Below are 14,992 nucleotides of genomic sequence, written 5' to 3' on the forward strand. Positions count from 1 at the left end.
CAACTCAATTTATGTGGATCCAAATGGCTTCCTTTTGATATGAATTGACCAGAGAAGTTGGATATCTTGTGGTCAGGAAAATTAGTAACTTGTTGGTAAAACTACATGTAGGAATGCCCGTCTATTGTATTTAGATTTTTTGTGAGAGGAAAGAGATTGGGAAGGAATTATCATGTGCATAAATGTGACTGGAACAATGCCAAGCTTCTTGGTTGGTACAACAAGAAATTGATTGAACATTGCTCCTTCAACATCCCTTAAACACCAAGATGAAAATGTTCTTCATTTGTAGATGGGACTTCCACTACAGTTAAATCTAGAGAAAAGTTTGTGAATGTTACTTTCATGACTTCAATCCATATACCAAGGTTACCATGATTAATGAGGCAATTGTTAATGAAGTGACATCAATTGTCAACTACAGACTAATTCAAATTAAATTTACTTAGGTAGAATGTTGCAGTGCTGATACCTTAAGTAGTCAACCAGTTAAATACAGCAGGACAAGTTGGAGGGAAGTTCTCAATTTTTAATTTTTAAAATTGAAATTCAGATGGAGGGCCAAAACAAGCAACTGGAAACTGAGAGCTAGAGCGGAAGCTGTGTTGCAAGGTGGAGCCTATATGAGGTGACAGACCATGAGGCACCATGATATGTATGCCATAAACTGGCTACTCTTCTTTTTTTAATGTTTTTTATACGTTGGAGGAGGTGTTGGAGGTGTTTGGTGGTGATATATATTATGACTTTTGAGAGTTTACAGTAGATTGAGCCTCTGAGGTATGGGCACTGGAAGACAGACTAGCAAAAGAGTTTCCATGTAGCCCAGCTATATTGAAGCATGATCTGGAGATGATATGCCATTTGCTCACCTCTCTAGGAAGCTGGATGTTGAATTCAGATCATGAAGTGGAGCACCATTGCATTACTGAAGTTGGTCTCTGGAGGTTTTGTATTTGGTTGTGGGATACCTCATATTTGGTGCCAAATGTCAGGTCTGCTCCAGTCTTTGACATCATTAGTTATAATAACAAGAATCTTTGTAGTCAATGGTGTGACATAAAATAGCTGAACAAGGAAGATTCCTATGGTGGATGTGCCAAGGCCTTGAATGATTTCACTAGGTGGAGTCAAACAGGATTGCTTCTCAGAAATTTCAACTCATTGTCAGATGGTTGGAAGATTCTTCGATCTCCAACTCCATTCATAGTGCTGCTTGGAGGAACCAACCCCCTCTTTGTCCACTTTGCTTGAAACTGACTCTGTCATTAATAGGGAAAGAAGTTTAATGGATCAACCACCTTCTGTGGCTTAGGAAGAAACAATTTGTTATTAATCCGGCCTCTACTTGGATGACCAAATACAATTACATGTAGCTATCTATCATGAGCACTCGCTGTTCGTGCTTATTTTAGCATTCAAGGTTAATCATGCCATCTCGTTCTGATTCAAGGTTAATTAAATTTGCTGATTGGCTGATTGGCTTTGTATAGTTGGATGTATTATTTGTTAAGAATAACACTGAGTTATGGACCATGTGGTTCCCATTACAGGTATTCCTATTACTTCTTTTGTTTTGCTCTTCTTATATAAGGTTGCCTGATGTATAGTTATGGGAAACCTCTTCCAATTTGAATACCCATATTTCGACCATTATAGGAATGATTATTCTTCAAAGATTGCTCCTAGTAAGTATTTTGGCTTCCAGCTTCTTGGTTGTCACCAAAGACCTGATTCATCTTGTTTTGATCTGGCAATATTCATATTTTCTGTTTTGGTTTAATATAGTTGGATGTGCTGTTCATTAAGAATAACACTGTATTGTGGACTGCGTGGTTCCAGTTGCAAAATATTGACATCAGTTCTTTTGTTTCTTCCTTTCTCTTCCAAAGGTCTAGGTCAGGTTCTTAGTTATGGGAAACCTCTTCCTATTTAAATATTCACGCTTCCATCATTATAGGATTGAGTACACTTCAAATGTGGCTCTTAGTCAGTATTTAGCTTCCAGCTTCTTGGTTAGTTGTCACATTGAACAGTCTTTCTTGGGGAGGTCTGTAAGTGAAGCTTTTGTTCTTATATCTGGATAGGAACCAGTGGGTTCCTTGATATGGAGGAGATTGGTTCCTTTGAGACAGCCTGGCTTTATAATCTCTAGCTTTTAATCCCACTCAATGTTGTGAAAAGCGTTGAGGCGTAGCGAGGCGCTCCATCAAAAACTAAAGCAGAGGAGTAAAGCGTAAGCCTCAATTTTTTTTTGAAAACTTTAAAAACTATAAAAAATATTTAAAAATACAAATAAATAAAAAATTCTTTATTGATGAAGCAACAACCAATAAGAAATAGAAAATCTCAAATAAATACTAAAAAATATGAGATTAACATGTAAAAGTAACTCAAAAACTGATTATATAACTTAGAAACAAATTATATAGCTGTGAAAAAAACTATACATCATAACAGGATTAACAGCAAAATATAATGTCCTAACGTGTATGCATATATGTTTTCCACACAAATACACACATATTTATATAATTAATTAAATATATAACATATATAATTGAGAAACTGGTTATATAACTGAGAAACTAATTATATAACTTAGAAACATATTATATAGCTGTGAAAAAACTACTCAGCATAACAAGATTGACAGCAAAATATACAACATAACAGGAAAAACAGGATTAACTACACATCATAACAAGATTAACAGGATTGAAATAAACTACACAGCATAATAGGATTGGCAGCATAACTAAAAATAGAAAAAAGAAAAAAAAAGGAAGGAAAAAAGAACAAGAAGAAAAACAAAGAGAGTGGCGGGCTAGTGCTCAGAGGAGGAGAAAACATAACATGAAAAAAAAGAAAAGGGAAGGAGAAAGAAAAAGGGGAAAAAGAAGAAGAAGAAGAAGAAGATGATGAAGAGGAAGAGATAAAAAGGAAAAAAATTGTGTACCTCCTTCTTTTTGTCGGCAGAGAGAGAGAGAGAGGCAGAGGGAGAGACGAGAAAGCAGAGAGTAGGGAGAGCGAGAGAGCAAATAGCAGGGAGAGACAAGAGACAAAAAAAAGGATGCCCCCAACCCTAATTAGGGTCGGGGGCCTCCCTATTTGCCCCCAAAAATTGGTCAAATGGGGGCTTTGACCCCATTTGACCATTTAAAAGAATGGGTGCGCCTCAAGGCGTATGATGCATACACCTCAAGGGTTTTGCACTTTTTACATGCGCCTCAAGGCACAAAGGGTCTCGCCTTGAGGCGAGGTGCGCTTTTTGCACCTTGAGGCGCGTTTTTAACAACACTGATCCTACAAGCAGCGAGGTACGGTGGATGATCCCTTCTCACTGATGAAGCCAATGAGAAGGGAGGGATGTTCAGGTTGATCTTTGATATGGATTCAGGCTACATTAAGGAGCAGAGTTACATGACTTCAGTATATATGGGCATACTTCATCTCTTCTGTCTTCTTCATTTACATCTTAAACTTCTGATGAGCTAACAAGGCTCAGGTGCAGTATGTGCATGTGCATATGTGCGCGGCATGTGTATGCATGCATGTGTGCAGTGTGAAGTAACTGTGGAATACCCAGGCATGACCTTTTAGGTTTTGTAACTGTTGCATTGTGTTTGTTTTGCATTATTTTGGACTGTTTTAACAAGAAAATACCTTGTAATTATGTGATCCTTTTTTTTTATGCTTTAACCCATGTCAAGCTTCCTGAATTTAGGTGGAGCATCTGAAGAAAGAGGTCAAGTTGGCAAAATTTCAGGAGTCCCTCTACAAGCATTATGCCGCAACTTCTATCCCAAAAACCTTGCAATGTCTCTCTTTACGCTTGACAGATGAGTATTCATCCAATGCTCATGCTAGGAAGCAACTCCCATCTCCTGAGCTACTGCCTTCACTTTCTGACAATTCCTACCACCATTTTGTTCTTGCCACTGACAACATCCTTGCAGCTTCTGTTGTTGTTTCCTCGACCATCAAAGCATCCTTAAAGCCTGAAAAGATTGTTTTCCATTTGGTCACCGACAAGAAGACCTATGCAGCCATGCATTCATGGTTTGCCTTGAACCTTCTTCCTCCTGCTATAATTGAAGTAAAAGGCACTCACCAGTTTGATTGGTTGACTAGAGATAACATACCAGTTCTTGAGGCTGTTGAAAGCCATCAGGGGATCAGAAAATACTATCATGGGAGCCACACTACCGAGACTAATCTAAGTGACAACCCTAGGTTGGTTTTCTCAAAGTTGCAGGCCAGGAGCCCAAAATACATATTGATGCTCAACCATCTTCGTATATATCTCCCTGAGGTGATTCCTGAAATCAATCTCTTTAAGTTATTATTTAAGTTTATGAGGAGCAATCTCACTTGAGGTGGATTAGGATGCCTAAGTACATGTTTGCTGAACTGGTCAATCCTGATCAGCCGGTCCCAGTGAACTGGGACTCAAATGCTCCGACAACTTGTTCTTGTCCTTGGGCCTGACCCAGTGGATGTGGTCACATGTCTAGCCTGAGGTGAAATCAGGCATGGGCTTAGGTCAGGAAAAGTTGCAACCATGGCTCTACCTATACCCATCCAAGCCCAGCCTGATATTAGACAAAAACAGGCCAGTTTTGGGGATTTGGCCTGATAAGAACTGGCCCTGGTCAAGTTGAGTCAGACCTTCATGAAGCCTGGTCTGTGTCTAGCACTGTTTTAATTCATCTTTTTTATGTATCTTCTGTATGTTTCAAAGTATTTGAAGAGTTCTCAACATCTTGAGGTGATCATTGACATAACTGTTACCCAAGTCGATGACTACTTGGATGTCAGTTTGAAATGCTTGACTGTGAACTTAGACTGACTTGGACCACTTGGTCAATTTGAATTTATTAGTTAGAGGACAGACTTGGTTACTGAGATCTTCAAATGCCTTCTATTTCCTACTTTTGTTAAATGGATGGTCTATTATCAGAGACAGTTTGATAAGTCTTAATGAGATTGCTTCCTTTTTTTCAACAGCTCTTTCCAAATCTTGACAAGGTGGTATTTTTGGACGACGATGTTGTTATCCAGAAGGACCTGGCAGCGCTGTGGGATATAAACCTCAAAGGCAAGGTTAATGGAGCTGTGGAAACTTGCAAAGGAGAAGACAGCTGGGTTATGTCAAAGCGGTTCAGGAATTACTTCAATTTCTCTCATCCCCTTATCGCATCCAATTTGGATCCTGAAGAATGTGCATGGGCATATGGGATGAATGTATTTGACTTGCGTTCTTGGAGGAAGACAAATATCAGGGAAATGTATCATCATTGGCTTAAGGAGGTAAAATCTCAGACTATACCATATTCAAAATTTAACCTGAAAGCAGGACATTTGACTGTATGTTAGGATCAGCATGGTCGATACATTGAGATGTCCCAACACCTATGGTACCCGGACACTCCATTTTTCCCTCCGTACATACAAGTTTGTATTTAATTTATAATTATATTTTCAGTTTATAACTTTATATTTTCAGTATATAATATATATTTAGATTATATTCAGTTTATTTTGAATTTATTTTGTATATATATATATAGCTGTGTCCTTGTACCCACATTTTTTGGTTTTGCCGTGTCTGTATCCGCACCTGCACCTGTACCCAAGTGACATAGCCCAACACACTTTAATTGGATAAAGGTAATATGCATTGAACCTCATATTTATTCAATCCCCAAGATTGGTACATTGAAATGGATGATTGCTTTCTAACTTGAAATTACTATCTCCGATATTTTGAAAATATCGCGAGAAATACTAATATTTTAAGGTAGTCGATACTTAAGGTAATATTTTGCGATATTTTCAAATTATCGTGATATTATCACACTATTTTTGGGAAAAACACTTTTTTTAAGTTTGCATTTCCTATTTTTTGTTCCTTTTATATTTTAAAACCTTTAAAACATGTTTCTTTATATTTTTGGAAGAAAAATAATGCAAAACTTATTATTTTCTTAGTTTTTGTTGTTGTTATTTATATTTTTTTTCAATTTTTTAAACTCCCGAGATATTCCCAAGATTTATCAACTTTTGAAAATCTCTCCGAGAAGTACCCTCATCGAGAAATCACCTTTAACGATACAGGTGACTGTGCTTGAAATACAGCTTAGACCAAAAGGCTTTGACTAAGTCTCTGTTTGCGAGGAGGATATGAGACAAAGAAGGGATTGGAGAAGGGATCAGAGGTGGAAATGGGTGATGAGAGTGGATGTGTCAAAACGGGAGATGGGAGGCCATCTCCGCTTCCATCTCTTATCTCCACTCCTGTCTCCCAAATATATAATCCCAAACAAGGGGTTTAAGGATTTCCCCATCTCACCGTGCATCTCTGCATCTTCAGTCTCATTGCCAACTCCCAAACAAATCCTAATTTATATTGGCCATAGTCTTTGTCCGCCTGTGTAGTTATACACTGCCGGTCCCAAGCCCGGATAAAGGAGGAGGGTTGCGGTAGGCCTGTGACAGCCAGCATAAAAACTGTCATATCCTATGAAAATGAACCAATATGAGAATTTCGTTGGGGCGTTCCCTACTGAGCGATGCGCTGTACTCTCTAGGCCCGGAGGCAGTGATAAATGTGCAAGGGTTGCTAGGTCGTCGCCCAGAAGCGACGCGTCACACCGGCGCCCGGGTGTGGTGTCAAATAGGCAAGGGTTCCCTCACTTTGTTGGACGGGTGGGGGTAAAGAAGTTAGTCCAAGACCATAAAATTAGGTTAGCCACTTGGAACATAGGGTCTTTAACTGGTAAGTTGGTAGAGTTAGTAGATGTTATGTGTAGGAGAAAGATTGATATTTTATGTCTTCAAGAGACCAAATGGGTAGGTGAGAAAGCTAAAGTGATAGAACCTTGGGGATATAAGATTTGGTATACAGGAATAAATAGGAATAGGAATGGAGTAGGAATTGTTATGAGTCGTCAGTTTATAGATAATGTAGTTGAGGTCCGTAGGAAGGGTGATAGAATTTTACTTATTAAATTAGTATTAGGTACGGATATTATTAATATTATTAGTGTTTATGCACCTCAAGTAGGTTTAGATGATTCCATTAAGCATCAATTTTGGGAAGATTTAGATGGAGTAGTACAAGAGACATCTTATGGAGAAAAGCTTTTCATCGGCGGTGACCTTAATGGACATGTAGGCATTAGTAGGGATGGATTTGAGAATATCCATGGAGGCTATGGTATAGGAGAAAGAAATGAAAGTGGAGAAAGGATTTTAGATTTTTGTTTGTCCTATGATATGATCTTAGCAAACACTTGGTTTAGGAAGAGGGAGTCTCACCTAGTAACATTTAAAAGTGGGGTTAATACGAGTCAGATAGATTTTTTCCTACTTAGAAAGAGAGATAGGGGTTGTTGCATCGATTGTAAGGTTATACCAGGAGAAAGTGTAGCTACACAACATAGAGTCTTAATTTTAGATCTTAGAATTAGACAATGCCGCAAAAGGGATAGACATAGGATAGATCCTAGAATTAAGTGGTGGGCACTGAAAGGAGCTAAACAAGGAATGTTTGTAGAGCAGGTAGTTAAGGAAGTTGATTGGTGTCTCGAGGAGGATTCAGAATCAATGTGGAATAAGATAGCGGGTGGTATGAGAAAAGTAGCTAAGGAGGTATTGGGTGAGTCTAAAGGCGGTGCACCACTAGGTAAGGATACATCATGGTGGAACGAGGATGTCAAATTAGCTATTAAGGTTAAAAGAGAGTGTTATAGAAATCTAAGTAAGAGTCGTGATAATGAGAATTTGGAGAAGTATATGATAGCAAAGAAGGAAGCTAAAAAAGTTGTTCGAAACGCGAGGGCTAAGGTATATAAGGAGGTTTATGACAAGTTGGATACCAAAGAAGGCGAGAAGGATATTTATAGGCTTGCAAAGATGAGAGATAGGAAATCGAAGGATTTGGGTATGGTTAGATGTATCAAAGATGAAACGCAAAGGGTTTTAGTCAAAGATGAGGAGATTAAGGAGAGATGGAAAGATTATTTTGATAAGCTATTTAATGATAGTCATGCTCAAGATCTTGGAGACTTCTCCATTCCTTTTCATGAGATAAATCGTGACTTCATGCGCAAGATTCAAAAGAAAGAAATTGCAGAGGCTTTGAAGAAAATGAAATCAAGAAGGGCAGTTGGCCCAGATGGTATACCTATCGAGGCTTGGAAATGCTTGGGAGAGAAAGGTTTAGAATGGTTGACAAATCTTTTTAACTTGATTTGGCGAACAAATAAGATGCCTAATGAGTGGAGGAAGAGTACTTTGGTGCCTTTATATAAGAATAAGGGTGATATACAAGATTGCACAAACTATCGTGGTATAAAACTCATGAGTCATACTATGAAACTTTGGGAGAGGGTGATTGAGTCTAGGTTGAGGAAGGTTGTCATGATATCGGAGAATCAATTTGGTTTTATGCCTGGAAGATCAACTATGGAAGCTATACATCTTCTTAGACAACTTATTGAAAGATATAGAGAGAGGAACAAAGATTTGCATATGGTTTTTATTGATTTAGAGAAGGCATACGATAGAGTACCTAGGGACGTTCTCTGGTGGACAATGATGAAGAAAGGTGTTTCTCTCAAGTACATTAGTATAATTAAAGATATGTATGAAGGAGTAGTAACCAATGTCCGCACTTGTGGAGGGGTGACAACCAATTTTCCGATAACGGTTGGGTTACATCAAGGATCTGCTTTAAGCCCTTTCCTATTTGCGATAGTGATGGATGAGCTTACGAGATCAATTCAAGATAATGTACCGTGGTGTATGTTGTTTGCTGATGATATTGTTTTGATTGATGAGTCTAGAGCTGGGGTTAATGCTAAGTTAGAATTATGGAGACAGACATTGGAAGCTAGAGGTTTTAAGTTGAGTAAGAGTAAGACTGAATATATGGAATGTCGGTTTAGTAAGCAACGAAGTAGTGATGGGAGTGTAGTGAAGCTTGGTGAGCAAGATATACCGGTGAATGATTATTTCAAATATTTGGGATCCATCATTCAAAAGTATGGAGAAATTGATGGAGATGTAAATCATAGGATAAAGGTTGGGTGGATGAAATGGAAAAGTGCTACTGGAGTGCTGTGCGATCGTAGAATGCCATTGCGGTTGAAGGGAAAGTTTTATAGGACGACTATTAGACCCGCTTTACTATATGGTACGGAATGTTGGGCTGCCAAGAGACATCATATTCAAAAAATGAGTGTAGCTGAGATGCGGATGCTTAGATGGATGTGTGGAAATACAATAAAAGATAAGATTCGGAACGAAGAGATACGTAAGAAGGTAGGTGTTGCACCCATTGAAAATAAGATGCGAGAGAATCGTTTACGGTGGTTTGGACATATTCGGCGAAGGCCTAATGATGCTCCAGTTAGAAGGTTGGAGAAATTGGAAAATATATTAGTTAAAAGAGGTCGGGGTAGGCCTAGGAAGACTTGGATGGAGATGATAGGAAAGGATATGAATGCTTTGAACCTTACCGAGGACATGGCGTTGGATAGAAATGATTGGAGGAAAAGGATTCATGTGGAAGACCCAAAATGAATTTCTTTTTTGGTTCATATCGCTGACCCCAATTGTTTTGGGATGAAGGCGTAGTTGTTGTTGTTTGTTGTATAGTCTTTGTCCGACCTTGACCCTAATATGCAGGTATGCCATGTAAATTTCTTCACTGTATTTGTGCTTTTACTCGAAACTTCTATGCAAATGCTGGATAGGGTCATAAAATGAGCATGAATTTGGCTTTGTAAGATTGATTTAGTTTTCCATTCTTTGACACAACTGTTTTTCGTTCAGAATCTGAAATGGAACTTGACTCTATGGAGATTTGGGACGTTGCCACCTGCACTAATTGCATTCAGTGGCCATGTTTATCCCATTGATCCTTCTTGGCACATGCTCGGGCTGGGTTATCAGCCTGCAACAAACCTCGATGCTGTGAGGAAAGCTGCTGTGATTCACTACAATGGTGACTTCAAACCATGGTTGGATATAGGGTTCAAGGAGCTACGACCATTTTGGACGAACCATGTCAACTACTCCAATGATTTTGTTAGAAACTGTAACATTATGGAACCATAGTTAGCACCGCCAAGGATTGGATTTCTGCTGGTAGCCTCATTTTTGTATTGGAATTCTTGCAATTTTGTTCGCCTGAGATACATTCTTTCTGCAATGCAAATTGATGCTGTCAAACTGGATCGAGCACCCCACTGGAACCGCAGGCAGGCATTGTTCACGGCATGAGAGTTTCTTTTTCATCTGTAACATAGCAATCCTTGTTCTCCAAGGCTAAATTTTGAAGGGAAAATTCTTTCTTGTTTCTATGCCTAAACAGACTCTCACTGTGCATCAATAGTGCTACCGAACCACAAGGATAGAGGGGGACATGCTCGACGATCAGATGTCTATCCAGGCCAGACGTGAAGGATTAGATGACCTTTTCCATCCATCTCTATTTTTCTACATGATTTTCATTATATTTTTGTTTTGCTCATCCAGTAAATTCTTAGGGGATCGTGGAAGCTGCTTTGTTACAGATCCCATTGATTACAGATTTATCGAGTATTTGTTACAATTTAATAGATAGATATTGGTAATGTGCGATGATTCTTTTTGGCTTTCCCTTGTTTCCTCTCTCTCTCTCCCCCCTATTTTTTGTTTCAGGTGAATGATCATGGTAGCTTCTTGATGCCATCTTTGTCCATTTTCATCCTTGGCTACAAAAGCAAGTTTTTCAGTGGACCCCACCAATTTCTCTAGGCTGAATATTAACCGATTAGCTCCAACCAATGACCCTTTGGAGTTGGACTATTCCCCTTTTGTTGAGAGAGAGAGAGAGAGAGAGATGGCCCATGGTCGTGACCCACTAAGCAACTTGGGGCGCCTTGTTGCTTGCGTTGGTCTACTCATCACCGCAACCAATGATTGGAGCTTGACTTGAGAATGTTCCACGAGTCCCCTCCATTTGCTTTGAGACAACAGGTTTGGCTCGAACCATTTCTTCTCGAATTTAATTTTCACTGCCCCATCATATTGACTAGCTTTTAGGCAGACCATCTGTCAGAAGGCCTAAATCCTTGCTCTCAACTTGGCTCAGGTGTAGGGCTGATACGAACCGAACATGAGGTGTTCAAGCGCAATTGTTATTGTGGCCAGTCGAGCCGAGCTCGAACACATGACGAGCTTGGGCTAAGTTGAGTTCGAGCTAGGTTGTTTATGAAAATAATACATTTTTTGAAAGCTAAAAGTAATAATAGAACTTCAACTCTACATCTACTGAGCCAAGCTCAAGCAAGCTCGTCTACAGAAAAAATACATTGTTCCAAAGCTGGAGGTGGTAACATTTGAACTCCAAACCAGCTGAGCACTTTGACTGTTTATTTACTATAAAATATATGTAGATCTAGTTCTACTTAACGAGCCTATACGAACCAGCCGGACACATGTCGTACCTATTTTACAAGTTTGAATGAATTCTTTATAAGCCGAGCATGAAAGTGGCTCGCAGGTGGGCTAACTCGTGATCACCTTCTAATGACAAAATTTCGTACTTTTTCACCAACTCAGTGACCAGTTGGACCTGACCCTCTAGGAGTTCGGGATGCAGTTGGGTCTGCCAGCAAAGTTCATCTGTCCGAGCTCAACTTGTGGATAAATTCTCTAGATTACCGCACCAATAATCAAGCCAACTCAATATGGACTCAATCAATTTGGTTAATGACCTGGGTCACTGCTTTTCTGATCGAGTCATGAGGACCCTATATGGACCCAGTCCAGCTGGTCCAAATCACTAGGCCTGAACTCATGATAGTTTCAGTAGTTCAACCTGTGGTTTTTGTTGCGTACTAGTATTTATACTTTCAAAGTACATTTGATCAATGATATAGCCCAAAGGTAAAGTTTCACATCTCATTCTGCAAGCCTGCGGAACATCAAGGTCATAATAGATTTAACGGAAAATAATTATACTGTACAACAAAAATAATGCATTTACAATTTACCAAATCCGTTGAATGGACAATATCTCAGGTTCCCAATTTTTTCTTTACACTCACTGGTGTGAATTTTTTATTTTCGCACGTCATGACGCTAAAATAATACACCCATAAAACTCATCAACAAAATCATATATGAGGTTGCGATTTTTCAAAAAATATTGCAAAATTCTAAACAAGTTATGAAATTCGTGATGAGTTTCGAGCGATCACCCGCGAAAATCACAAAATTTGTGAAAGTCCGATAATTGTGAAATTACGAACAAGTATCGCATGTGAAATTCTAAAATATTTGTGAAAGTCCTATATTGCAAAATTTCTTATTCGCATCACACCTATATTGCAAAATTTCTTTTTCTTGCAAAATTTTGTTTTATATAAATGTGTGTTTAAGTTTTTGTTTCTTCTTTTTCTCGTTTGTAGCAAAAAAGAGAGGTAACCCCAATCCTCCTCCCTCTAGAACACCAACCCTTCCGACGATTTCGGTGAAAATTGTTTGCTCCAACTCCTGTAAGGTTGCAGTATCCTTCTCCTTCACGTCTCTGGTTTACTATTAAGGTTACAATATCTTTTTTTTTTCTCGTTTACCATTTTGGGTTTACGATCTTTAGGAATTTTTTCATATAGTTGCTTATTTTTGTATGTTTCTTATCAATATTTGGTGGTTTTGTTAATATTTATCTTTGTTTATTAGGGTTGACTGTGCACAAACATTGAATAGGGGTTGGTTGTATATGTATTGTAGTTTATTGTGGGTTGTTGGTTTTCAGAGTTGTTAACTCAGTAATACGTTGTGTAGTTAGTGTAAACAGTTATGATGACTGCTGCAATAGTATTTGTAAATTACTGTAGCACTGAGTATCCTCTTTGGAGATCTATAATGGTCTCTAAAAACAGCAGCTCTAAAGAATTTATAGTATTAATATCTCGTAAAATCAGATAAATGAAAGAGTTAATGGTTCTTTGGTGTAAGTGCATTCCAAAATTAGATGGTGAAGATATATGGATAAATCTCTTAGACGATGATGATATACAACCAATGTTATATAAGGGCAACATTTACTTAGTTGCTAGCAAAGCTATATGTAGTGGTGTACAAGACATGGTCAAATGTGATGTAAAATAATGAAATGATGAAAATCTTATAGATAATATGCATCTATCTCAGCGACCACCGATTAAGCTCACTCTTCTGACGAACATCTTACTGTTCTCAATAGTTACTGATGACAGGATCACTGCAAACAATGTGGAACTACTTGGACAAACTAGTGTCAGTGATCTTCATCACAGGATATTGTATGACACCCAACCTTCCAATGGAGATGAAAAATCTAGATAAAGACTGACGATCTTTCTAATTTATGCTTGAACTAAAGGTGTTGTTTTTTTTATTAATATTGAAAGTTGAGAATGCAAGAATGCTATATTTTTAGAAGCAAAGATAATCGTAGATATGACGAGTTTGGATTTACTTTATATAGTTGATCAGTCATTTTATGCTAGCAGCGATGACAGACATAATTTAGAATTAGAAGATAATGATGATTCTGAGTATACCATGTTGGTTGAGTCAGACTCTGAAATGATAGGGGAGTACCAAATTAGTGATGATTTGAAACAAGTACTGGTGGTTGAGAACAATGCGCTAATGACATTTGTGAAGTCAAAACACTTAGTTCTTAATGAACAGATTATCATTCAATGAAGAGCAATTAAAAATAATTGATGCAGAGGCTTCTCAATTGTATAATGAGTTGTGCAACAAAAAACTTAACGAATGCAAACAATTTTAGTACCTATCAACAGAGTTAGATAATCATGAAATTGTTTATAACAAAAGGTTTACTAATTTTAAGCAGTGTCACGAGCTTTTGAGATATCATGTGATTAAGAATAACTTTAAAACAAAATTTGTGAAGAGTTGCAGTAACATAGTGAATCTCATATGTACGAGAAAGAACCTATAGACTATGATAGATTACCTCTGAAAGATCCACTACACAAAGATACACAAAACAATGTTCTTTAAAGTGAAGGAGTATCAAAGTGAGCATACATGTGGTGGATCAGTGGACAACGTTTTTGCAGAAAAAGTTTCTTCGAAGTGGATTTCACATGTTATTCATGGACGCTTGCACGATAACCCAAGAATGACTCCAAGAGAAATCATAAACGACCTCAATCGCAATGTAGGTGTGGAGATTTTTTACAAACAAGCACGATGTGGATATGACTTGACTAGGCTAATGTTATATGGTTCATTTGAGGAGTCCTTCAGGATGCTTTTTGCTTATTGTCATCATTTGATGACGGCTAACTCTAGATCGATAACTTTCATTAAGACTGATATGGATAGTAGATTTATGTGCATGTTCCTATCCTTCTGACCATGCATCAATGGGTTTGTCAAAGGATGTCATTCATTTCTTGTGGTAGATGGCACATTCCTAAAAGAAAAGTACATGGGTATTTTGTTGTATACCTACACGATTAATGCTTTCGATGATATATTTTCTATAGCATTTAGAGTGGTGTATATTGAGTCAAAGAAATTATGAAAATAGTTTTTGAGGCATGTTAAGAACCAAATAAATATCTATGATGATGATAAACTCAAGGTTAAACAACAGTTGATAGTTATCTCATATAGGAACAAAGAGCTTATGTATGTTGTCCTTCGCACATGGCGTAACTGTCATTATGAATATTGCATGAAGCACCTAACTAAGAACTTTTTGAAGAAATTTGGTGCACCACTTAGTGCATACTGGTGGTGTACTACCAAAGCACTCACAAGATCAGTGAGCAAAGTGAAAAAGCATACAAATATGTTGTTGATAAGGTAAAATGGATACATTAGGTTAATAATCATTTTCTCGTTAGAAGGTATGAGTGTTTAACCTCTAATATAGTAGAGTGCTTTAATTCATGGATTCTCCCCATAT

At 38.0% G+C, this 14,992-nt stretch overlaps 1 protein-coding gene across 1 annotated transcript in view; it reads left to right on the top strand.

The window, feature by feature from the left end:
* LOC149818794 (putative galacturonosyltransferase 13) overlaps window positions 1-10,640 on the top strand; it is a 36,162-nt gene extending 25,522 nt beyond the window's left edge. The window contains exons 4-6 of the mRNA XM_089985483.1: window positions 3,728-4,315; window positions 5,011-5,313; window positions 9,844-10,640. Coding sequence (XP_089841609.1) covers window positions 3,728-4,315; window positions 5,011-5,313; window positions 9,844-10,128 — 1,176 coding nt within the window. The 3' untranslated portion in view covers window positions 10,129-10,640. The remainder of the gene's footprint in view (window positions 1-3,727; window positions 4,316-5,010; window positions 5,314-9,843) is intronic.
* Window positions 10,641-14,992: the final 4,352 nt, after the last annotated feature.

This window comes from Nuphar pumila, chromosome 13, assembly GCF_984573655.1.
Source record: "Nuphar pumila chromosome 13, dmNupPumi1.hap1.1, whole genome shotgun sequence".
Taxonomy (NCBI): Eukaryota; Viridiplantae; Streptophyta; class Magnoliopsida; order Nymphaeales; family Nymphaeaceae; genus Nuphar; species Nuphar pumila.